The 25215-nt window shown below is 28.5% G+C and overlaps 2 protein-coding genes across 3 annotated transcripts in view; both read right to left on the reverse strand.

The window, feature by feature from the left end:
* Positions 1-2129, reverse strand: part of LOC107447762 (transmembrane protein 145-like) — a 31235-nt gene extending 29106 nt beyond the window's left edge. The window contains exons 1-2 of the mRNA XM_071178708.1: positions 2009-2129; positions 473-684 (exon numbers count right to left, since the gene is read on the reverse strand). Coding sequence (XP_071034809.1) covers positions 473-637 — 165 coding nt within the window. The 5' untranslated portion in view covers positions 638-684; positions 2009-2129. The remainder of the gene's footprint in view (positions 1-472; positions 685-2008) is intronic.
* A 7859-nt stretch (positions 2130-9988) lies between these two features.
* LOC107442193 (neogenin) overlaps positions 9989-25215 on the reverse strand; it is a 54255-nt gene continuing 39028 nt past the window's right edge. For both annotated transcript variants that reach the window (XM_043051218.2, XM_043051219.2), the window contains exons 16-26: positions 24257-24577; positions 23212-23319; positions 22084-22278; positions 20437-20469; positions 19799-19937; positions 19496-19713; positions 18792-18911; positions 18494-18634; positions 15995-16273; positions 14124-14281; positions 9989-12069 (exon numbers count right to left, since the gene is read on the reverse strand). In XM_043051218.2, the coding sequence (XP_042907152.1) occupies positions 11971-12069; positions 14124-14281; positions 15995-16273; positions 18494-18634; positions 18792-18911; positions 19496-19713; positions 19799-19937; positions 20437-20469; positions 22084-22278; positions 23212-23319; positions 24257-24577 (1811 nt within the window). In that variant the 3' untranslated portion in view covers positions 9989-11970. The remainder of the gene's footprint in view (positions 12070-14123; positions 14282-15994; positions 16274-18493; positions 18635-18791; positions 18912-19495; positions 19714-19798; positions 19938-20436; positions 20470-22083; positions 22279-23211; positions 23320-24256; positions 24578-25215) is intronic.

Below are 25215 nucleotides of genomic sequence, written 5' to 3' on the forward strand. Positions count from 1 at the left end.
AAAAATTATTGAGGAATTTTTCTTCAAATGTTTGGCGTGTTCTGTTCCTGAAAGATTTACTAATATTCTGGAGATTTTTTTCAAGTTCTTCGGCCTTTTCCTTAGGGAAATTTTGTTTCTTATTTGCTGCTAAAAAATGGCGTCTGATTCTGTCAATGATTTCGATGGAACTAAATGAAAACGTGATAAATTAATGTCTGATATTTACAGGCTCCCGCTAGACGGCGTACTCGAGCGTTGCGATCGCGAATTTTAAAACAGTTTATAATGAAAATTATTTTAAATGAGAATAACACAAAAAAGTTAATTAATAATGCGGGCAGTTTCATTTTTAAGGGAGGAAAATGACTTTATTTTCCAAACAAGCAACCCAACTGTAAGACGTTGAAGTATGTATGATTAATTAGTGAAGCAGTATTTAAAAACAATTATTACTTAAAGAAATCATGAACACACTTTATAATAAACATACCTTATTGGTTCGTAATTCACCTTGAAGTATTGTACTTTCGACTTCATAAAAACAAATAATAAGAAATAAATTTATAAATATTCCATAAAAGCGAGGGTAGTACTCCAGGACCACCATGCTCTCATCTGAAGCACCAAGTTTTGTGTGAGTTTCCATAGAAACCATTTCGCCCCCACTCTTTATGCGTAAGTCAATGCAATTCAGGACAATAACTAGAATAACAACAACAAAAATTATGAGGAAGAAAATTAAACGTAGTATCGGAAAAACTTTGGTTATTCAATCATATTTGCTGTATTAATTGAAAGAAACAAATACCATGGTTACCTATATATCTTTAGAACCAGACAGATTATTTACTTATTAGGCTTTTAATTGATTATTTGTTTAAATTTATGATAGTAGTCATAATAGATTATGCACATTCATGATAGTAATATGAATGTTTAAATATTGAAATATACCGAATAATAAATTGTATTAATTATTACATTGAGTTGAATAAGCTAGATAACGCTCCCTTCCCCAATTTTCAATAGTCTAAATCAGTGATTACCAACTGGCCTTTATTTGGCAAAGCCTTTTTTTGTTTAACCGCGAACCAAAATACATATATTAGTTGTCGTTTTTTGCGGATAATTTTCGTAAAAAAATCTTTATGGGTTTAAAATACTTTTCAGTCGCTAAAAAAAAAGAAGAAAAAAAAGAATTTTTTTTTTTGTTTCTGTGAAATTTAACATACCAACTGTGGAAAATAATTTATTTCTCAAGTAAAAATCTACTCCTTATTTTAATTTACAATTCAATACTTTTGTTTTGTACAACTTGATAAAAGTCTGACAGTAATATTTAATGTTCCTTCAAACATAAAAGAGTCCTTTATAAAATTTTGAGGAAGTTGCTACCCACCATTTGACTGTTGTTTTTAATTGCAGCCCCCGGCCTCATGTAAGTTATAAACCTCTGGTCTAAATGTATGACATAAGAAAGATAGCAAAATTTTATTTCATTACCGTCGTTGACCCAATTCTTAGTTTACGACTATCAAAGTTCAACTCCGTAAGCCTTGTAATTTTGATTTTAGTCCAAAAGACAAGAGAAATTCTGGATCAAGCATTGGGCACGGAAGCAAGCGTCCACGGAGCACTTTTTTAAAGAATCAAACCACATTTGTTTACATGGAGTGGAAAACCACGAAAACCTTTCACGGTTAGCCCGACGGCAAGGGGATTCTAACCCATGATCCGTTAACCATTGAAGATATTTTACGTCAGTACTGTGGTTGGTGCGAGCCGAGGGCAGAATTCGAACCCAGAGAGATCGCCCAGTTCTTACAACCCTGCAAAATGTAAAATTGAATCATGTTTCCACACTCCAGTTGAACCATAGTGTTGGATGGGAATGCTGTTGTTATAATTAAAATTGACCGAAAATAAAATATTATTAAATTATACGATGTGCCGCAATAACATAAAATACAACTGGTAAGGTATAATTTCTAAAAAGAACATATCAAAGACTTATTTCTTTACATACCCCTTCTCGACCAACCAGGATAATTGATAGTTTATCAGAAGTAAGCTGAACAGGTACCTAAAGTAGGAGTCAATGACATCAAAATGAAGGGAAAACACTTGAGAGGCACTATAAATTCCTTGTTTATTTTATTTTGAACAACACATCGAGGAGCACTATCACAAAAACGCTATATCATCAGCACACTAATTTCTGGCACATGATTGAAAATGGGATAGGCATTAGTGGAGGACATCGTAACATGGACAACTTCTTAAAATCACATTTGGCGTATCATAAAAAAGGCTTTCGAGAAAACAGGAACGGAGAGAGAATGTAACAAAAATCATTTTTTAACACGGGAGTGGGATGCCGCTGGAGTCATACTTCTCAAAATCTGCCCTCCGAAGATTCATCCATGGCGAAAAAAAGAATTCCAGCACAGCCGAGCCGGACAGCTTACGCACCCACGGGGGGTGGAATAATGACCGCCATGCAATTAAACAAAAACTCCGTCTCTCGAAGAGAGGAGGGGGTAAAAATGAAAAATCCCTGTTAAGGGATCGTAGATTTTGTTGACTTACAAATTTTGAAAATGCCATCTCTCAAAAAAATGGGCGATATTTATAGAAAGAGCAAGAAGTGGAAGTTAAACTTCCTAAAATAGGACTTGAAGTGAATAGACTAACTGCGAAAAATCAAATTACAATTATTCACAAACTGTGATTGCAGCTAACCATTCTCCATGTGTTCACATCAAAGGCTGCCGAAGGTCACAGGCGTGAAGGTCAACAGACAGTGAGGCGTCACAGGAGAGGGGTCAGGGTTCGGTCTAATTTTTAGGTCACGATCCCAACAGAAAAATTGAGATGAAGTGACGCAATGTCACACATAGTATGGTGTAATCAAAGTTTAGAAGGTTTAATTTGCTAACATTAGGTTATTAACAGCGTAAAAGTTTGCGGGATGTTGTGGTTCAACGCTCTCCAAAATTCTCTTTATGATACTTCTCCAAAGCTCTCCCAACCAGAAACATTCTCAATTCAGAACATTCAATCAGAAACATTATCAACAACTTTTTCAGAAACATTCATAACTTGAATATAACTCGGAACAATAAAATAACTAACGCACATTCATGAACATTAAAAGACATTCCTTTACTTAGTTTTACATTTTCATGTTAGTAAAGATGGATATCCACCCTATAAATTTATTACCTGCTTCTTGATAACAGCCCCTATCACTTAGCCTCCATGCGTTACCGCCTTCAAGACCTGGAAATTTTTATTTAAAACTTCCTCCAAAAATCGTTATAAGTGGGAAAATTGTATAACTCTAAACTAATTATAGTATTTTGTAAAGATACATCAGAGATTTTTCTACCGTAAACTTGACTTAAAACGCGAATGTTCGGTTATAATCCATAGAGCATAACTTGTTCTCAAAACATTAGCTTTAGATAGTCCTCTAAAAAAAAAGGAAAAACACCGAATCAATTAAATTTTGTCAAAACAATCTGCCGTATTCTAGCAACACCTCCTAGAAAAGAGAAAGCCTCAGCACGGATCAATTTAGTACTTCGACGTGACGAACATAAACTGCGCAGTGGAGGAAAAATAAGAGAGATGCCATTACGTTCTGGCTACTAAGTTGCGCAGTAGGGAAATTCGAAAGATGTCATTAAGTTTGGTCACTACTAAAGATGTCACTACTAAAAGATCAAATTTCCTATTTATGGTAACCCGTGCTGAGGCTTTCTTTCTTCTAGCAGGTAGTGACTCTAGCCACTACGATTGTAACTATTGATTTCACTTGAAATATACCTACACCTACGAAAAGCACGAGTTACCATAAACGAAAAATCCGACCCTTAACTAGTCCGGACGGTATGACATCTTTCCTCACTGCGCAACTTATGTTCATTACGTCGGACTACTAAATTGATCCGAGCGGAGGTCTTCTCCTTTCTAGGTGTTGAATATACATGCACAAAACACTTTAGATTTTAAAGTATTAAATAAAATATAGCTTCAGATTATGAGCATTTCAGAAACTTATAAAATTGGATGCTCTACTCGTTTCGCTCAACCACTCTCATGAATACTTTTACAATCATTTTTAGTTCTTGATTGTAAATTATAGTAGTTTGGATTCTATTGGAATAAAATTCAAACATAACTTCATCCACTACCTTTTTTTCGTAAATTTCTATTAGTATAAAAATTTGTTTTATTTTTTCCAAAGAGACTATTCAGCAATAATGCGAAGAGTTAATTATTAATATTGCTTCAGAATTTTAATTATTCAATACTTTGTATTCATTATAAGTTGATTGAACAGAATTTCATATAAAATTTACCATGTAAGCAAAAATAACTTATTTAATGATAATTGCGACTTATACAACGTTTAACAATTGTAAAACGATAACTAAATATTTTCATTATCAATTAATTAATAAAGGTCTGAAATCTTTAGCTGTCATCACCATGAAACTAGTAAGTTATAGCTAAAGACTTATAACTAAATAATGTTGCCCTTTATTATATCATAAACTTGTTGCATAATATTAACTTACTATGCAAAAGAAAAAGAAAAAAATAGTAACTTGCTTTTGAACTAGGATTTAAGTCTGTACATTAGTTCACATTTAAACAGTACACAAAAAAAGGTATGCAGTTAAAAAAAAATACGTGCAAACCTGTTGTTGGACTTGAACTTAAGCCTCTAGGTTCTGCACAACAGTATAAAAATCATATTTAAACAAAACACAAAAGATATGCAAATAAAATTAAAAAAAATACAAACCTGTTGTCAAACTTGTATTTAAGCCTGTAGGTTCTTTACAATAGTGAGATAATTGCTAGATATAATCAACAGCAGTAGAAATTACTTATATATTGGGAGTAATAAGTTTTCGTCGTTTTCTATCAAAAATTAGCAGTTTATTGTGAAAGCACAGTACATTATATTTTATTCAAAGTATTCGCCATTACTTGACACTACTTTTTCCCATCTTTCTGAGAGCAATCGGATACCACGTCGGAAGAACTCTTCATCGTTCGAGGATATCCACGAATCGACCCATTCCTTGGTTTCTTCAAATGATTTAAATTTCTGCTCAGATAGACCATGTACCATTGGGAGGAATAGGTGATAATCTGAAAGAGCAAACACGGCGGGTGGGGTAGGACTTCCCACTGATGTGCTTCCAAGTAGCAAGATCAAGTATCATGCAAAATTGAAGTTCAATGTCTCTTGGCTCCAGTTCGTATGGAATCCAACTTCCTTGTTTTGGATCATTCCCAACAATTTTAATCTATATGAAATTGCTTGCTGAGTCACTTGTAATGTAACAGCAAGTTCTTTTTGCATTTGGGATTAATCTTCTTCCAATTCTTTGTCTTCGTGCAATTTCAACCTTCCACTGCGTTATTTGTCTTCCACGTCAAACACACTGTTTTTAAACTTCTGAAACCACTCACTAAAACTTCTCTCACTTCAAGCATCCTCACCATATGCTTCTCCAAGCAATCGATGAACCTCAGCTGCAGATATTTTCAAATTAATCAAAAGTTCCCACAAATGACGCTTATCTGGCACAAAATTTGACATTTTTGCAAGAAAACAATTATGTAATGCTAATGCGGAATCACTGATATTTTAAGGTTATGATCTTACTAGATGAACAAACTTACAGTAAGACGTTTAACACCAGTCGATTTCCACACAACCTTCTTGTAATGCCATCTTGTGACGAACAGCGGGAAATTATTTGTAAACACAATATTTTGAAAGTTTATTTTAACTAACGGGATAAATATAGATTACTTATAAGTTGCATATATTACTTATAGGTTGCATGGAAAAAACAAAACTCATGAGTAACAAAAATTTTATTCATATACCAGAGGTATAAAAATGGCTAGTATCATACATTTCAGTAAAAGTTATTATAAAAGACAAAACATATAGAATGCACAGAAAGTGTACAATCAATCGATCCAAAGCACATGGTTTTATAAATTAAACTTATTGCCAATTGTTCACTTTATATAGTATCATACAGATTTTGAAATAACAAATTTATAAAATAGAGGAAAATTAAACACACCTAAAGTAAAAAACGAACACGAATGTCTAAACATACTTTTAACATAAAATAGTTACTTAAAATTAAATTTTTTAAAAAAAACTTTGATCAGCATTATTAATGAAAGAAAGTATTGTTATTTAAAATCATAATTTTTATCTTATTTGAAACAGCATGAAGCATTTATTTTTTTTTAACTAAATAGGAGATCAATCAAAAACAAATAGGGATTTTATATAAAAACATGTATTTCACTATGTTTAATATTTTATATTAGAGAGTAAAATTTTATAATACAAATTAATTTACTTACTGTATGCATAAATAAAATAAATCCCAATTGATTTTAAATGTAACAATTGTTTTCCTTATAAGCTTCGACAACCAAAGAAAAAACTATCAATTACAAAACAAAAAGCTGCCAAAATATTCAGCTTAAGTAGAATTGCATATACGCATAAATAAAAAAGGTAAAGGAAAAAAAATTGGCACACATTCACCACAATATTGCAATAAAAAGAGAAAAAGAAAAAAAATGGCACTAAATATACAGAATAAAAAAAAAGTATCAAAATATATAAATATACACTTATTTACACAAAAATTAAACACAACAGTTGATGTGCAAAATAATTCCTGAGAACTGATGGAAATATAAACAACAAATGCATAGTTAGAGATTCATAAAATAGATATTGAGCATTAATGATTTGAGCATAATTAATTAAACTTGAGCAAGAAAGATGAAGACAAAATTGTTTCAATAATGGAAAAAAACTAATAAAACTAATTACTTAAAAGGAATTAATAAGTAAAACAAAATTATAATAGACGAGCCAATGAAAATTACTTTTTTGAAACCTGGTATTATGAAAACTCAATATTTATGATAAAATTAAATGTATGTAACACAAAAAATTTTCATAATTAAATAATCTTAGAAAATGCAATAAAACCTCAATTATCTGAACCTCTTTCATTCCAATACCAATTTTAAAGATTTTTTTTTTTTTGGAACTTTCAATAACATGTTTTTTTATATGATTTATAAATTAATGTTTTATTAGTTAGTTAAGTAGATTGCTTCGGTTTTCAAAAGAATATTGTAACTTTCATCCTTTCAATATTAATAGTATAGTTTAGTTTGACCATAATGAGTTGTGCTTTTCCATCTTCTAGAAGGAAGCGTATTATGTTATGTGTGAAAGAAATATATATATTAGTGTTAATTGAATCAGAAGAAAGTCTTAAAAAACTTGCAAAGAAAATAAATCAAGGAAATCAAGTAAATGATTCAGAATTAGAAAAAGACAGTTGTCTAAAGTAAGATAGCAAATGTATTTGAAAATAAAATATTGTTATACCAATTTATTATACAAAAAGACATTAAATTAATTGTCACATTAAAATTAAATGTATCCATACCTTTGGGGGTACTGAATTGGATATTGATCATTCTCTGGTTCCGGTCAAAATTAAGATATGTATGGGTATGCAACGTAAAACGGGCTGTGTTGTGTGCGACTGAAATTATATTCTTAGAGATAGATGAAGCCACTGAAAAACAAAAAATGCACCCTCTCACATAAATTCACTTGGTTTCCCAAGCAGGCTTGCTGATATTGGCAATAAAGCAATAGAAACAACAACAAAACTAAATTTGAAGACAAACAGCACTATAATAAAATAGATTTTTTAGAACTTATTATTAAAATATATTATATCAATAATCTTAAGATTTTGATTACCTGAAGTAGGTTCAGTCTAAATGACTTCAAATAATTGAGGTTTCACTTTATATTAAAAACTGCAAAATAATAAAAATAAGAGTTTTTTTTTCCTTTGAAATTTTCACAAAATGCCAGAAGCAATTATAAAATCCTATTTTATAATTGCATTTTAAAGAATAAACTGCAAGATTTTTTATGTTTACAAAAAGAAAAAAAAGTCTTCAAACCAAAACAACTTTGTCTACTTGTAAAAAAAAAAAATTAAACCTTGAAATATTTGTAATAACATCATTATTTGTTATAAGTAATTATAATTCGTTATTTGTAGCAAATCATTTCGCATTATTACAATAACAATAAAAGTAAAACTAAACTAAATTCACATTTGAAGGAGTTTAAAAAAAAAAAAATTTTTTTTTAAGAAGATTTAAATAAATCAAAATAAGCTCAAGTACTGGACTCTGAATGAAATATTTAATGTTCACTCATGCAATAATGAAATGATAAAAAAGGAACAATATTGGAATGAAAAACTAGCTTAAAACAGCTCAGTTTAAATGATATAAAAGAAACATGAAAAACATTTTTTAAGCATTGCACAATTATTGCCTCTGGACAAATTCTAAATAGTAATTGTGAAATGTCAACAAATAAAAAAAATTATACCAAAAAAAATAAAAAAAAACATATAAAAGACATTACTTTGCAATATTAATGAGTGAAGATTTAAAATGGATTACTAAAAAGTAATAGTACACTATCTAGTTAAAAGTATCAGGATATGCATCTAAAGAAGTCAATTTTTCCAGTAACACTGTTTGCATAACCGAAAGTTTTAAACAGGGTGCATAGTCAAATTTTTCAGCAAAAAATAAGCACCTTTTAAGTACTTTTTAAGCACTCAAAGAACATTTACATTGAAAATTCCTCATATATATATATGTTAACAAAATGCAAAATAGTTTTAAAAAGTGACATGATCATGATAAAATAACTAGTTTTTGGCAAAGAATTCTATTTGTGATTATATTAGCCACCATAAAAACAATTTCACAATTTTAAATTACATTCAATATTGAGTGAGTCATTCAATTTAAAATTTTAATTACTTTACACAATTATGTAAAAAAATTTATTCAAAATTATAAATAATTAAAATATTATTTCTCTTGCAAAATGCAGCAGAGATGCTCATGAGAATGTATGAATCCTTCCCACTCAGTATTCGAACCCTCAAGTATTTCATAAAATGATTGGCGCTTTTAGGCGCTACAGACCGATTGTATATCGAAATAGATTGTTGTTGAATGAATTATGAAAACGTTAAATAGAACAATGTGAAAACCACGCGTTTTGAGTAATTGGAGGTAAAAATTGATATGTTAAAGAAAAAAATCTCATTTTGGAAAAGAAAAATTAAACACTTTTTAATAACACCTAATGAAAAAAGCACTTTTAAGGGTTTTTAAAAAACATAAGTAGAAAATAAGCACCTTTAAGCCCTTTTTAAAAACGCTACGCACCCTGTTAAAAGTGTTACTAGTGGTTTGGCATGTCAAAATTGGATGTTTATACAAAAATGAATAGGTTGAAGGGAGAAGGATAACCAAAATAAATTAAAGGGTCCATATAAAAGGAGCTTACAACAGGAAAACTGCATTCATACATCAAGACGTGAGGAGCCACAGTTTAACAAAATGGATGTTTAAAAACTGGACAGCCTTTCTGAGATCTCCGCCATAAAACACCTTTTTAGAATAATTAGAATAGAAGGAACAAAGCAGTGATCTTCCTCACTGTCAGCTGTAATAGAAGTCAATTTACATGGCCCCTTATCAAAAACTGATGATAAGTCTCTCCAGCTCTCTGCGAAACTACAATTGATGCCAAATGGGGACCAACATACTAAATAATATCTGTCTCGTGATTCTTCCACTCTGTACCATGGGCATCATAATACTTTTGGTTTAATAGTGACCAAGTAGAGATGAAAATAAAATGAAGGAAGATATGAACATAAAGTTGGCTGAAAACATGAATAATATATGTTATTGAAAAATGAGCACATTGCTGTTAATTTTATCTCTTTGCTTATGATTAACAACATATAAGAACCCAACATAAAAAATGATAAAATTTGACATAAATCACTGTTTAAGTGAATTATTATTATTATTGCGCTTTATTAAAATACGAAAATTCTTTTAAAGTCTAAAATAAAAAAGGATCCTTTAAAGTTTGTAAAATAATTCTTTAGATTTTAATTCATCCACAACATTTTAAATAAATCATATAACCCAGCTTTATAAAATTTAGTATTTATTGGCTTTTAAACAAAAATAATGATGATTATTTTTTTAAAGTTTAAATTTCAAAAAAATTATAAAAATCAGTAAAAAAAAATTCAAATAGCCTAACCATATGAAATTTAGTATTTGTTTTCAAACTAAAATAATAATTATAATAAAGATAATGGTCAGTTTATAAACTGCAATTCTAATTAAAATATCTGTAGCATGCATCGTTAAAAAGATTTAAATACATATACACTTGTTCTTAGAAATGAGTCATGTAAACTAAAAAAGAGTCATCAATAGCTGTTAAAAAATGGAGAATTATGAATAAAAAGTACAACAGATGAGAATGAATTAGAGTTATACGATACTTTTCGTATGACATGCATTTCTTATTTAAAATACCAACAATAAAAATTGCTTGATTGAGTTATAAAAATGTATTACAAAGTCAGCTGATTGAAAAAATTTAACAAACATTACAACTTTAGTACCCAAAATGTAACAAACAAAATAGCTAAATACAATTGGCATATAAAAGCACATCAAAGGTTACGAAAATATTCATATTTGTAGCACCACAAACCGCATAGTACACAAATTTTACAATAATACATCATATGTTTTTACACAATTTTTTTATAAATATATTTTCCAAGTCAATGCCCAAGTTCTTTTTTTCGTCTCTTATTTCTTATCATAAAAAGATTTGGCAATGCTTTTCTTGAGTGGCATGTTTGATAGCATCAGTAATACATTAGTGAGAACAGAGAAAAGTTTTAGGGCTTTAAAGTAAGTGAAGTGAAAACTACAGGCTGAGTATAATTAATTAACTAATTTTTATGAAATCACTTAAAATGAATTTTAAGTTGAGCCAGAACAATGCATCCAGAACAAAATAATGTAGTATGGTTTTTTACAGCAGTAAGTGACTGCACTGTTCCCTCACTTATGACAAACAAAATGTTGCACAGGTTACGAGTTATAACTTTTTGATTACCACTTATAACTTCCTCAAGAGTAGCAATAAATTTGTGAGCAGATCTGATAATGTTATACATCCTTCCTAAAAACTTTTACACCCTTTGCACATAGTAATTTTCATCTACAGTTAGCATTTGATGATAAATGCCCATGTTACGCCCACCATCTGCTTATAAAATTTGTAGTACTGTGCAATGTTCTGTTTTGAGTGCAGCCACTTTTAGCACAGCATTACAGTCACTTTAAGTGCTTTCATGTAATATATTTACACACAATCTGTGATGTACTCCCATTATTTTAATTTATAACCCTGAAAAGTGTTGCTGCTCTTGTTCAAGTATTTTTGTCACTATCATCCATGCCTAGCTTTTATTTTAGCAACCCTTATAAATAAATTTACTTTTACAATGAAACTTGAACAGTGTTTTTAGATCACACAATTGGCACAATGTAAGGTATATTTAAAGCAATTAATATTATTTAATGTAATATGGTAAAAATTTAGAAGTTGCTTCTGAAACCTGTCACAAAATTGGTCCTCTGACTAACAGATTTTTAAATTTTGTAAATATAACAGGTTTTTAATTTTAAATTCCAATGATTATGAAGAAAAAAAAGGATCCATTTCTATTCTAATTTGAAGACACTTTCAAAGCTCAAAACAACTACACAATGCTTTTAATTCTATGATGACTATAAATCAATTTTGTAAATAAAAAAATTGTCAGGCACATTTTTGTTCTATGAAATTATTCACAATGCTTTTGTTCGATAGCACACAACAATTGGTAGCAATAACCTTCATTCCCTCTAAGTTTATTACACTAAATCACTACAGTTGCCATAACTAAGCTGCCTCTTCTTGCAATAAAAATAGCTTCAACATTCAAATTCAGAGGCAGTTATTGCATTCAAATCTTTCATCAATCCTTCTAAATTCGCAACTTCTTGGTTTAGATGCTCTGTGCTTTCCGAAGGCTATAACAGAAAAATAATAATAAAATGTTTCCAGAATAATAAATATTATCTTCAACATAAAAAATGCAACAAAAATTAATAAAAAGTTATAAAATCATTTCTGAATTACAAATTGCATTGCCTGCTATTAGGACTGGGCTATAAATGGATGTATCGAGACATATCGATTTAACCCATATATCGGCAAGACGATACAGCGACTTTCATCCAAGGCGATGCATCAGAAATCTGATTTAAGCGGTCGAGTAAAGACAATGAGCGCAAAACGGTATAGTGATATTAGACACGCAAGGATATAAGATAACGATATAGCGATATAAGACTCTTCTCTTACGTTCCAATGTCGTTTCGTGGTGTGGAAAACGATGTTCGTTTCGTTATGTTGAAATGGCCTTGATTGGTGAGCTGTAGAAACAGAGTTTTGAGAGCACATATCGTTATATCACATGTTCCTTTTCGCACTTGTTAGCTCTTTTTCTTTCTTTGTCGCGACTTTTCTTGTAGATTATTTTCAGTGGGACTAACTTCGTGATCGCCAATGTTACCTTGTTCTGAAGGCAATCTATTATTGAAAAGAATCTATAAAGAAGAGTTTCTTCATTAATTAGATAAGTTTTTTTTAAAAAAAACTTCTTTTTATTTTTAAATGTGAAAATTATCGGCCATCTAATTTAGGTGCCCATAAAGAATTGAATTTGTTAGGTTATATTTTTACTTTCTTTTAATTTATTAAAAGCTTTTTGGATGAAACTTCTAATAATTTAATGAGTTTTTATTACTGATTTCAAATTTATAAATCTTGTTGTTTTTATTTTTAGAAATAAAGTTAAAACAAAATTTATTTTTGTCATTTGGACTTGGACATAAGTCAATCAACTTTGTTTATACAAAAAAATTTGAAAGGTTTGCATATTTTATTCATTTTTTTAAATCATTTAGCACTTCGTTTTATTAGAGAGTATAATAATTTTTTAAAAAAAATATTATTTGTTAATTAGCTAAATATATTATCGAATATCAAAATTTTTTTATTTTTAGGAAATTAAATCTTACTTTGTTTTTCTTTCATAATTCGGTCACTATTTAATTTTATTTAATTATTTATCTGAAATGATAAGGTCCCGCAGTGGACTGATCGTTAAGACACTGTTAACTGCAGATCACCGAAGTCAAGCATCACTGGCTGCGGTCAGTGTGCGGGTGAGTGACCACTTGAATCAGTCTACGTAGGGACCGAGGGTGTGCGGGATTGGTCCTCGTTAAACTGTTCTTTCGTAAATTGCTCGACTTCGCGTGTAGGTCGTCGAGCTACCGAAGCGGGGGTGCCATCCCCTCTGCAGAGGATCAAAATTGTGATGGCATGTCTTCGGATCATCCTCAGGGATATTTCCCAGACCGTCGCCAATAGCCCATTGTGCAGCTCTAGTGTGACGTAAATGAACTATAATAGAACTATAATAACTGAAATGATAATAATACAAAATAGTGCTTTAAAAGCCTTTTTTTTTCTAAAATTTATTTAGCACTTTGTTTTAAACATACAAATAATTTTTAATGTTTCATTTAGAAATTGAACATTACAATAGAACTTAATAATTATGTAATTTAATTATTTATGCGTAATAGTACAAGAAAATATTAATTTGTAAAAAACGCTTTAAATTTTTTTTTAACATTTTGTTTTACGCGTATTATGAATTTCTAAACAAACATTTCAATAAATATTTTAAGTAACATTTGCACATTGTAGTCAATTTATTTACTTTCTTAAGCAAAACATATATATCTTCAAATTTATAAATTGATTTAAATCAATCTGAGTATGAAGTTTTGATAGAAATCTGACTTTCTGTGCCTTACAAGTGAATGAAATTCAAAAACACTATATCGCGATACATCGCGATGCAAAACTGACGATGCATCACGATATATAATTTCTAATATCGCCCAGTCCTACCTGCTATGTTTCAAATGAATTTATAATTTTTTTTCATTAAAAAATTCTAAATCTATTAAATATATTTTATTAAAATTCAAATGAATAAAAAATTTACTTGAATAGGAGGTGAATTTGAATCACTAGTTGTAGGAGAAACAACTGCTGTCGAAGGAGGTTTGGAAGATGACTGTACTAATGAAGAACTTGTCTCCCCAGGTATATGAAGGACTACTTTCTTATGAGGACTTAAAACTACAGGGGGTGATTTAATTGCTAATAAAAGAGAAATAGTGTTAAATTCAAATAACATAAGATTAATAACAGAAAGAATAAATAAAAACTAACAAAAGATAGATTAATACATAAGGGGATAAGCTAGTTAATGTTCTCAATATCCTAAAAAAATTATGAATCTCATTCAAATATAATTATTAAACACACAACAGCCTGTTATTATATTGAGTTTAAGGCCGTTCGCTCGCTCGATCGGGAGANAATTATTAAACACACAACAGCCTGTTATTATATTGAGTTTAACAGGGATGAGATTTATCTGAATACAAGATTAAATGAAGGTCATTGTTTCATTAAAAAATGAACAATAATATCTAATACAAGCAATTGGTTAATCATGGAAAAAGTTGAAATATTTTAATTATTTTTATTCTCAGTACTTGGTTTCAAGATTTTAGTATCACGTGAGCACAAATCTCAGCAAGCGCATCAGATACTAGTTAAAGTAAGAATAGTCCTATGAGATTTGCGGTAAAATTGTGTGCATATCGGTAATAAATCAGATTAATTCTGTTTAGAAGAAATTTGGGTCCGTTAACGGACCCTTCACAAAATATCTTTTCATAAAAACGGACCCTTCACAAAATATTTTAAGTTAAAAATGAACCCTTCACAAAATAATTTATCTTTTAATTGGACCCTTCACAAATTTGCTTATCTTCATTGCTGTTTTGTTAATCAAATAAACCCTTCCATGGGAAAAAAAAAGAAAGACGGATGTAATCGAATTAAGTTTTATCTTCGGCAGATGCTTCTTCAATATTCGTCCGAAATGAATATTCTGCCTTGAGCAGTATAGTATAAATACCAAATATTTGTATGCTGCAACTCTAATTTAGTAGAAGAAATTACTGTTTAATGAGGAAAATTTAATTTTTTTTATTATAATTTCACAGTGTTGAGCAAAATCTTGTATCTATTTACAATTTAAAAACTCCTTGCAAATGTTTTTTACAATAACAGGACCCCATTTGCACAAATTCACAAAAGCAGGAACCTGGTTGAAAGAATTTGACTTAACGCTTATTTTATATTCACAAATTATGAGTAATTTGCGAATATAAAATAAGCGTAATTTCACAATTTTACAAACACAGGACTTTTCACAAAATGTCTGGACAGACCCCTGACAATAATAATGATCCATGATTAGAAATTTAATCGCATTAATGGGAGTTGTGATAGATGCTTGATAAATCCCATTGATATGAATCAGGATTTATTTATTATACGATGTGTTCTTTATTGCACATTATGATACGAGCTTATTACAATAAGAAAAATCATATATTTAGATTTCTAAATTGTGTTGAAGGTAACTGTGACACATAAATATCATCTTCCTGAAAAAAAAGATATAATTTTTAAGTAGCCTTGAAGATTTGAGATAAAAAAAATTCTGGGCAAATAAAAGAAAAAAAAATACAAAACCAGATTTCTCTCTCTGCAACAAAAATAAATTTAATTTGCAGAGTTGTTTTTCTAAATTAGCGGTGAGCTTACATAGAGCTCATGAGTATATTTGAGCAATTTTGTTAAGAAAAATAAACAATAACTAATTGTTGCTGTAAAGAAAACATTTTCTTTTTCCTATTGAAAAACCAATTTTATCTCAATCTCTTTGCATCCCTAAGGAACAGCAAACTATTATTAATATGGAAGGGAATATTTCACCCTAAATGACATCATTACCTGTATGTTTTGAAAGTGGGGTAGCTGGAACACTCTGAGATGAAGAAGCAGGAATAGTGAAACTTCGCATAGGATGTTGCTGAGAGGATTGCTTTTTAGTAAGAGTGCTACAGTTGCCAACTTCTGGTGTTTCATGAACAGTTGGAATGAAGGCCACAGTCTGATTTTCTGAATTTAGTCTGCCGTGTGTTTCTGATACAGAACGTATGGTAGCTGTGCAAGAAGGTGGGGGACATAGAGGTAAGGATACAGGAGGAGGAGGAGGTTCCCCAAGAACAACTTTGAAGAAAGGAAAGAAAAAAATTTAAATATGACATGTTAGTGTAAATATTTAACTAAACTGAAATATACAGAACAGTAGAACCTTAATAATATGAACCTCTTTGATCAAAATACTTCTCTATTAACCAAGGTTTTTTTTTTTTGCAGTGTTTGTATTTGTTTTTATCTCTATCTTTAACCCCTTAACAATGACATATATTTCAGAAAAATGGACAAAAAAATTGAAATTTTTTATCATATTATTATCATAAAAGTTAGCAAATGGTTTTTTATTGCAAAAATAAAATTTTAAATGCAATAACTACTGTATTTATAATTCAGACGTGCCAACCTAGCAAAATTAACATTCAGGAGTTCCCTTAACAAGAATTCAGGAGATTTCAGGAGGGATAAAAAAANCTTATTCAATTAGAAAAAATTAAACAAAATTTTGAAGCTAAATATAATATTACTAGTATAATATAATATAAAAATACAACAATATTATTTTCAAAACATAAATTTTACAAATCTTTTACAGTATGGTATATCCCCAAACCCCCACTCACATTTCCCTCCCTCGACTGAAGTCGTAATCGGTAAAAAAAAACTATGACCACTAATGCCATCTATTAGGAAAATAGTGAATTAAGTATCCTAAAGTAGAAACGAAAGCAGCTCGGGCTTCACAACAAATGCACATAATAGTTGCCCGAACAGGATTCGGACGACACTAGCAAGGAGTTAATAACATGCTCTTTTTATCATTTTCAAAATCATAAGTATTGTATTTCAAGTATTGATGTATGAACAAACTCGTGATAACAAAATCAGTGAAGCTATCTCAAAAGCTGACAAAAATCTAAAATATCTAAAAACATATATTCAGTGTAAAAAGTGCAAACACAAGAGACAAACAAACACAAGAGATCACAATATTGTGAAATAAATAAAATGATTACCTAATTATAATAACTAAATAAACATCAAATTTTGGTTGCTATTGCACATTTACCATAACAAATAAACTTGTCTCCAGAGAGTGACTAAAATTAATTTATATTGATCTGAATATTTTTTAATTTAGTGCAAGGTGTGCATGGGTGATTCTCAAAAAATTTGACAGTTTCAGATCATAAATTCTTAAAATCAAGAAGTGCTTTAAAATATCTAAAAAAAATTCACATTTATTCGTTATTAGGACACTTAACAAGACCATAATAAAGGAAACTTAGATTAACGATGTAAAGTCATACTTATGGAGACAAGTAGAGTGACCTTTCTGTATATGAAGAGTATTACATTTATTTCTATATAAGGCTTGTTACTAAGTTCTAAAGACAGATTTAAGCCTAAGAGAGTTCTTCTATTGGAATTATCACATTATTACACATTATAATACGCATTATTTTTTTTTAAAAAATGATTCTATGTAGAATAAAACTGTTAAAACCGGAAAAGGACAACAGAAACCACAGCTCGGTTTAGAACTGTTCAAAAGCTGCGATAATATATGATAAATATGAGATGAATTGAACAAAAAACTCATTTAATCCAACAGTATGGTGGGAATAAACAATGTTGCAGGTACGAGACTAAAAAATTCATTTTTTATTAAAATCATATAAAAATTTCCCACACAAGAGGAGTGTCATGAAAACCTTGGGACAAATATATAAACAAACATATATATTTTACTAATATTGCTTTAAATTACTGAAATGCTGGTGTAAATTTTTTTAATTAAATAAATTTAAGAAAAAGTTTCGGACAGACCAGGAGAGTGAACTTTTACATTTTTTCTTAGGAAATTGTAAATGAAGAAACTTTTTGGAAAGCATGAAAAAAATTTTCTTAAATATATAAAAAATTACAACTTTCTGTCTCAAGTCAATCTCGTGAAATTTAGTTTGGACATGATGTTGTTAGGTTTTGAGAACTACACTTAGCACTATAATTTCTATTCATTACAATAATAAATCTTTCATATATTTCTGTGGAAACATTGTACACTATGAAAATTATCACATTTTACGTAAAGCTTTGCTTCTGAGTTTTCTAAAGTTGTTACAAAGTGTTTTCAAATTATTTATGCACAGATTAGACAGTTTTCACTAAAATAGCCAATATTACTAATAAAATTTTAACCAAATCTAAATTTTTTTTTTTAATACTCAAAAGATAATATCCAGCTATTTTAACAAATAAATTGAACTCAAATACAAAAATGTTACATACCTGCAGGTTGAATATCATGGGGGCCAAGATTTCGTTGAATATTGTACTGAGTTCTAGGATACATGGGACGTCCTAAGCTATTTGTTGTTCCTACATCATAAGCACTTGGGTGCATGCCACCACTAGAGGTGATAACTGAAGCTGGAAGAGAAAAAAATATTTTTTTTACTTTTTGTTCAAAAGTTATATTACTTTGAATCTCATGTTCCGAACTCCCTCTTATATAAAATAAAAATTAAACAAGGCAACATCTATATTTTTAAAGCAAAAAAATAATTAGTCTAGATCAAAAACTTACCGTCAATACTTATAACAGGTTTTTGGTGATCAAGTGAAATTTTTAAAGGAGCAGCTCTTATTGGACGGCACTTGACATAACATTTGTCAGAATTAGGTAAAAGATCATCATTGAGGGAATCTATAGTTTTATTCAAGTAAAAAATAAATTAATAAAACCATAAACATAAAATTTAAAAAAAAATGAAAGTGAACAAAATAAAAATAACACAAATAATAAATCATAAAGAAAAAAAAAATGCAAATTAAACAAAAATTATAATTAAAAAAAATTACAAAGGTTAACAAAAAATTAACAAGAAGACAAAAAATTTAAATTTTCGAAATTAAAATTAAGTAAAAGGAAGAATTCGACAGCTGCCCAGATTTCCCCTGTTAGGTTTGCAATAATAGGAGAAAAATAATTTAAGTATTATTTCCGAATGATAAGAAAAACACATTTCAAATTTTGCTATCAGATGTCATTGAAGGAAATGTGTAAGCTGTTTTAAAAACATAACCAAATCAGGAATATAAGGCTGGAAAAATAGATGAAACGAAGACAAAGAGAAAATCCAGCTGAAAACAACAACATGTATTCTAAATAAGCTAATGAGACGAGTTATAAACTCAGCTTGAAATTTAAAAAAAACAACAACATAAAAGGAAAACATATGCATATACCTATAAAAACAACAATTAATTTACTGATGATTTAATTGTTACCTAAATAGGCACTTTTCTTTTTTTCTAATGTATTTAAAAGAGGCTCATGACCCAATTCCTGAGAAGACCTTTGAGATGAAGATGAATACATGTTAGAGTTGCTACTTTTATCCATTGATTTCAATTCCATTTGATCATGGTGAATCCAAAGATCTGGTGGGACTAAATCTTTAGCAGCACCTTTATTTTTAGATGATGCCCCTTTTGAAGATTTATAACTAAAAATTAAAAATAAGAATTAAAATACATAAGCAGTAGATAATTAAAGACTTAGCTGCTTTTCTTAACATATCAATTTAATACCTTTTGCAACCATCAGGGGCTAAATATCTGTTGCGACGTCTACAAACTGCAATACTAACACCAATTATGATGATCATTGTAATGCCAGAAATGCAAGAAATTATAATGTATAGCAAACTATTAGCAAATCCTTTACTCTCTAAAAAGAAGGAAAAAAAATTATTACTAAACATATTTCAAAAAAATTCAATTTTGCATTTTGTGCAACTATTCAGGGTCCAAATGTCCAAAACACCAAGGTTTATATTGAGACAAGAAAAAAGTCATTTCAAATTTAAGCCTAAATATTTTTTTCTAAGTTGTTAATTTAAAAAAATGAAGAATAACCTCCACTTAAAACTTAGCACTCTGGCATAGACATTTCTTTTATTTTGAATTTTACTAAGAAATAAAACTTAAAGCAAAACAAAAATTAGAATTGAAAACAATTTTGGTAATCCATAAAAATATAATTATGCTTATTTAAAATTAATTATAATTTGGAGCTTTAATTTCTCATTTTTACAAAGAATAAAAAGAGCAATGAGTCAAGAATGGAGATTCAGTTTAATTTCGTATGAGGTTTATCTCAACTTTACTGCAAATTCAAATTTTGTAAAATTAGAATGAGAAACAATAATATAAAAAATAAAACTTACCAAAATATGATGATCCAGATGCCAGTGCTAATCCTAAATTTCAAAATATAAATAAACATCATGCAATAAAAAATCAAAACAAAATAAATATAAATAAATAATAAAACAAAATAAATAATAAAAAAAGAAACTGAAAAAAAAATCATGACAAAACAATAAAAAGAAAGGTAATTATTAACATAAAAAAAGCTATTTATTCCAATTGATATCAATATCCCTAGAATACAAATCTCTCTCTCTCTCTCTCACACACACACACAAAGAAAACATGCTAAACAAGCAAAAACTATAACTTTTCATAAAATTATAACTTTAAATAAAATTTTTATTTTAATAAATTAAAAAAGTAAATTTTAATAAATTTTTCTTTTAATTAATAAATTAAATAAATGTTTCTAACAAATTAAAAAAGAAGTTTTATTTTGAAAAGTAGGTTGATCAAACCAAGTCAAACAAGAATAACAGTAAATAGATCAACAAATAAAAAATAATAGGAACCAAAAAATAAAATATAATAAGAACCAAAAAATAAAATATAATAGGAACCAATAAATAAAAAATAAATAGAAATAAGTTTTATTTTGGAAACTATGGTTTTCAAACCAAGTTGCCATAGTTGAATAACCATTTATTGCTTTAGGAACCAAATGAGTTTACTTTAAGCAAAAAGATACAAAATTAATAAAATTATTAACAATTCAGATGAAACAAAAAGCTTTTATTCATTCTTCCAGTTTTTAGGCCAGATTTTAGTTTTTACAAAATAAATTTACTTGAAATCTTATAAAATGTATCAGATCATGTTTCTTTTATTCAATTTTAAGCCATTAATACTAAAGTCGTAATTTTTTAATAATTCATTTAAGTACTAAATGTGTTTTAAAAAAGCTCAAAAATTCAAGGTACATAGCAAAATCTCAAATTATAAGAAATACTCAGAAAAACTATAGATACATACAATTGCTATTAAAAAATATGTCCTAAATGCAACAAATATCAGGATTGAGTAATATATAATTATTCACATAAAATAAATAAATTAAATTTAACAGTTTTCTTATGCATATACAAAAAAAAATTTTTAAAAGTTAGATTTAAAAATAAAAATGGCTACATTATCAACTAAATTATTGCTATGTGCTTTCATTGATAAATTGTAAAAAAAAAGACATTTAAAAACGATTTATATTGCGAAATAAGTTTTGAGAGTTTATGGAGAACGTTCTACAAAAGGAAGCCTGTGAACACTAATGGATAGTTGTACTGAAAGAAAATTAATTTTAATTGAATAGTATTCAAAATAACACACTCTTGAAAAAATTTTTAAAAAATAAACATATTTAGTTCTGTTATGGGAAAGTAACTTTTTTAAAAAATAAAATAAAAAAAAGAGTAATTTTAGACAATTAGAAAAGAATTTTACAAAAGAAATAAAGAATTGCACATGGAAATCAAATATTAAGGAAAAAAGATGGTAAATAAAGATAAATTTTATTTATCTCCACTACAGAATTAGAGTTTCAATATTATTGTATAAAAATAACTACTTCTATTATTTATTTCATGTACTTCAAATAAATAAAATTTAAAATGATAACAACTTATGAATAATTAGTTGAAAGAAAATAATTTAAAGATAATAAGCACCTGCAGCTGTATGGAAAGCTATTTCAGAAGAAAGTGGGCCATATCCTTTATTGTTTCTTGCTTGTATCTTAAAATAATACATTGTATCCAGAGTAAGACCTTTCAATATAGTGGTCATTTTGTCACCAACAACACCTTCTACAACCCAATCTCTGTCTCGTTGTGTTTTATCAGTAGTGTAAAATATCACATAACCTATTTAAGCAATTGAATAAAGAAATTTTGTTATTTCAAGGCATCATTTCAAGGAAATAGAATAATTGTGAAAAAAAAATTAATGACTTTCCTGAAGATAATTATTATGATGATTATTATCATCATATTACAGGGAGTGTGGCCAGATTTTTCAACAAAAAATAAGCACATTTTAAGTACTTTTTAAGCATTAAAAAAATATTTTTATAACTTAACAAAAAAAAATAAATTCACAATTACAATCTGTGCAATAATAAAAAATTTTCTCTATCGTTTAAAGTTCTTAATTTATGAACCTAAAATCAATAAAATTCAAAAACATTTTCGCAAACTTCACATAATCATGATAAAATAACTAGTTTCTGATAAATATTGCAGAGAAAATTGTGAAAATCATGCATTTTTTGTAATTTAGAATGACAATTGACATGTCAAAGAAAAAAATCTATTTTTTTTAAAGCTAAAAAATAAAGCACTTTTTACAAATCCTGAATAAAAAAGCACCTTTAAGGGCTTTTAAAAAATTTAAATCAAAATTAAGCACCTTTGAACACTTTTAAAAAATGCTATGCACCCAATATTACTTAAAATCCTTTTTAACATAAGTTCAAAGGCTTCATAATCCATTATCACTTTACATATTCTCACAGAGCATCTTTTTGATACAACTATGAAATATGTGTCTAAAAAATTATAAAATCTTTTAACACATACTTAAGAAAATGGATACAGCTCAAAATATGTATTTAAGAAATTGAATACAGCTCAATTTAAACTACGTTCATTTTCTTAAAAACATATCATTAATAACTTTAATTCACTAATATGAGGCTACTTCTTTGGTTAGAAATGTACCTACTAATCAATTATGCATAGTCTATTATCTATTGTCTTTATAATCTATTATGCATAGAAAAAAAATTTGATAATGACCTGTTATGTGGCCATTGGGTTGCTTAGGTGGCTGCCAATGCAAATTAATAACAGAGTTGTCATCTTCAGAAGGAACTACAGTGAGGTCCCTTGGTGGAGATGAAGGAGCTAAAAGAACAAAAATAAGATTTTAAAAGTATAGAAAAAGATTCCTTCTGAAGTTCAAACTTTAAATAAATAAGTTTATTAGAACATATTACAGTGTTAGAAATTCTTTTTATAGCTATTTAATGTGTAAATAGTACATAAGATAAGCTAAACAAAAAATAGCATGACTATTTAAAAACTATCATTTTTTATAGTGTGGTTGAAAATGATAGTTAATGTTTTTTTAAATAAAAGTACATTAGCATTAAACTGAATTTTGGCTCTTTGAATGAGAAAAAAAGCTCAGAAATTGCTAGAGCAAATATGTAACAAACTAATCAAATAAAAGAGGAAGCGACTTATGCTTATTGGTGTACAGTTTTAATGATTAATACAAATGAAACCTTGTATGGATTTTACAGAAGTCAAAATACTTGAAGATGGAAAATAAAACCCCCAATATTTTGGAATTTCAGAAAGTATATCTGTAGCTAAATGCAAAAACAGACATCACATTTCTAATAGTTAAGGGTCTTGTAATTTGGTACTTTTTCTCTCACATTTTAATTTATATTAGAATCCGTTAAAGAAGTTATTGTACTGAAGCATTTTATGTTTTTAACATAACATTTATGGAACCGTCTTCCTATTTACTCATCTCAAGTTTTACTTTAATATTGCTCTTAAAAGTTGTCATTTTCAGTTGATTAGTTACCTTCTTAAAATATATTGACTGAGGTTATTTTTGTATTAAGCCACAAGTACATCAAATTATTAAGAGAAAAATTATTCCAATTATGGGTAAAAACATTAATATGTAATGAGTGATATGTTACATGATATGTTATACTAGTTATGAGTAAAAACAAAATACTTTCATGGATTAAGTACTTGAGGCTGAGTAGTTAAAAGAAATTATGTTAACAAAATTTTTTAAAAATATAAACAAATTACCAACCTGCTTCCTCGGTTGTATTTAAAATACTCATGCTCCAAGTACTCTCCCTCTTTCCTTTCACAACTTTGACTGAAAACTCATATTGAGCATTGGGCTTGAGATCATCTATCATACAATTCAAATCACTCGAGTTGAAGAAACGATACTTTGGAGCTGAAGAGTATATGTAAGCAGTATACCGAACAGTATAAAATCTGTTATCAGTCACAACTTGATTACGAGAAAGAGTTGTATCTGTCCAGTATAAAACAACTGTTGAGGATGACAGAACAATAGCCTTCAATCCAACAGGGGGTAACATTGGTGTTAACGGCTCTGGAGCTGTAAGTAGGAAATATTATAAGTGCTTTTACTCCTGATAAAGTAATAAGAAAACATGCTTTGAGCCTTCATTTATTTTAAATGGAAATAAATACCAAGGTTTTGTATAATATCATTAGTCCAATGTCATTGACAAATCTAAACAATAACTGATGAAACTATGAAGTTTTTAATTTAAAAGTCAGTTGAAAATAATGCAGAAATAAATTAAAATTTTAAAAGTTACTTATTATCATTAAAATTTGAAAAACTAAACTATATGTATTTTTAAAAAACAAAAATACAACAGCAAAAGATTATAAAGTGAAACTAAAATCAGCAATTTCACTTGACTTTGGAAACTGTGCCTCCTTAGGATATAGGATATCTGAATTTCTGGGTCTCTTTTTGCTAAAAGCAGGCCACAAATTTAAGATATGAATTCTCTTATCCACAAATAAGCAATGTTGTAAAATAATACATATGTACAAAGGAAACTAAGCAACATAACATGTGTGTACATACGAAATCAAAATAAAGATTACAAGAAGCAACTTTAAGGAAGGTAATATCTACTTTTGTAATCACTAAATGCTCAAAGAAAACTTGTAAATCTTCTTGCAGATAGGAAATAAATTTACTTTTTGTAAAGAACAATA

This window comes from Parasteatoda tepidariorum, chromosome 3, assembly GCF_043381705.1.
Source record: "Parasteatoda tepidariorum isolate YZ-2023 chromosome 3, CAS_Ptep_4.0, whole genome shotgun sequence".
NCBI classification, from domain to species: Eukaryota; Metazoa; Arthropoda; class Arachnida; order Araneae; family Theridiidae; genus Parasteatoda; species Parasteatoda tepidariorum.